Source organism: Bison bison, unplaced genomic scaffold (assembly GCF_000754665.1).
Source record: "Bison bison bison isolate TAMUID 2011002044 unplaced genomic scaffold, Bison_UMD1.0 scf7180017864516, whole genome shotgun sequence".
NCBI lineage: Eukaryota > Metazoa > Chordata > Mammalia > Artiodactyla > Bovidae > Bison > Bison bison.
In genome coordinates, this window is record NW_011495069.1 from 210,105 (window position 1) to 211,854 (window position 1,750).

General features: G+C 55.4%; 1 protein-coding gene across 1 annotated transcript in view; it reads left to right on the top strand.

The window, feature by feature from the left end:
* The window catches only part of PADI4 (peptidyl arginine deiminase, type IV), a 28,503-nt gene that overhangs the window by 15,748 nt on the left and 11,005 nt on the right, over positions 1-1,750 (top strand). Inside the window, exon 11 of the mRNA XM_010830215.1 lies at positions 310-417. Within this exon, the coding sequence (XP_010828517.1) occupies positions 310-417 (108 nt within the window). The remainder of the gene's footprint in view (positions 1-309; positions 418-1,750) is intronic.

Consider the following 1,750-nt stretch of genomic DNA (forward strand, 5'->3'; position numbering starts at 1 on the left):
CTCCCTCCCCTCCCCTCCTAGCTCTGGGTGCTGAACGCCCAGCTCTTGGGTTGCCCCTCAAGCTCAGGGCCCGTCCTTGGCACCCATCAGGAGCAAGAGTGAAGGGCACCCAGGTTGATTCCGCTGCACGTGGATTCAAGTACAGGACAGTAAGCTCTGCTTTCCCAGAGCCCCTCTTCTGGGGTTGAATAACCCAGTGCATTTGCCCTTGACCCCACGGGGAGAGAGAGCAGATGGTTCTCCAGCCCCCGGCCCTGCCCCGGGCGACGGGAGCAGGCGTGACAGCCTCCCTGCCCCGTCCCTGCGCAGGATGAGATGGAGATCGGCTACACCCAAGCCCCGCACAGGACGCTGCCCGTGGTCTTCGACTCCCCGAGGAACAGAGGCCTGAAGGACTTCCCCATCAAGTGCATGCTGGTACGTGCCGCGCGGGCTGGGCGCAGGGTGAACGCCCGGCTCCCGCCTCCTTCCTGGCTCCCATCCCCCACCCCGCACTGAGTGCCCGCCCGTGCCTAGGGCCGCAGGAGCCCAGCGGCCATTGCACGGGTGGAGGGGCAGTTTTATTAAATTATCAGTCTTATCTGTCGTTATCTTTGTTTTTAAGTTTGTATTTCTCTGTGTGTGTGCATGCTCAGCCGTGTCCAACTCTTTGCAACCCCCTTGACTGTAGCCCTCCAGGCTCCTCCATCCATGGGATTCTCCAGGCCAGAACACTGGAGTGGGTCGCCATTTCCTCCTCCAGGGGATCTTCCCGACCCAGGGATTGAACCCAAGTCTCCTGCATTGGCAGGCGGGTTCTTTACTGCTGAGCCACCAGGGAAGCCCTTTTTAAAGTTACTATGTTATTTTAATTTTCTTTTTCAGCCGCATGGCTTGACTTGCAGGATCTTAGTTCCCTGACCAGGGATCAAGCCTGCACTCCGTGTGTTGCAAGCGCGGAGTCTCAGCCACTGAATCTTCAGAAAGGCTCTGGCTGGGATATTTTTGTTATGTGATGAGATCTGGGTTTGCCTTTCCCAAAGCCCTTTCTGGCTATGAGCTCAAGCCTCCCTCAAGAAACCCTGCTGAGCATTAGGTGGGGTGCGGGCACCCTTGTTCCGCTGCAGATGCTCTTGGGACCTCCCTGGTGTCCGGCAGTTAGGACTCTGCACCTCCACTGATCGGGGCCCAGGTTCAGTCCCCGGCCAGGGAACTAAGGTCCCTCATGCCTTGTGGTGTAGCCAAAAGAAAAAAAGATGTTCTTCTGCAAGGTTGGGGTAGGGCCCGGACCAGAAGCTTCCTCAGCATCCAGCTGGAGGCTCTGTCTTCTGGGTGGGATTGTGACTTTCAGGGGCTCCCCTTGGGACACGCAGGGTGTTCAGGACCAGAGTGGGCATTTCCTCAGTGTGACTTTATCAGCCAAGGTCTCTACATGTGTTTACGGGGTCAGGTGAGGGCGACAAATTATTGAGTCATGCTTGACTAACTGGGTAGCTTCTGCAAACTCAGCACAGAATAATAAAAATGATAACAACTATAATAATGGTTACATCTGGGTGCTCACGTCCTGGGGCAGTCACAGTGCTGAATGCCTACATGAGCTCATTTAATTTGTCTGACAACCTCTAATAGTAGGTGCTATTACTAGGCCCATTTCATAGATGAAGAAACTCAGGCTCAAAAGGTGAAGTGGCTTTCTCGAGGTCACACAAAAAGACAGCTAAGTTGGAACGCAAAGCAGGCCGTGAGCACCCTGCCCCTGCTTTGTCAG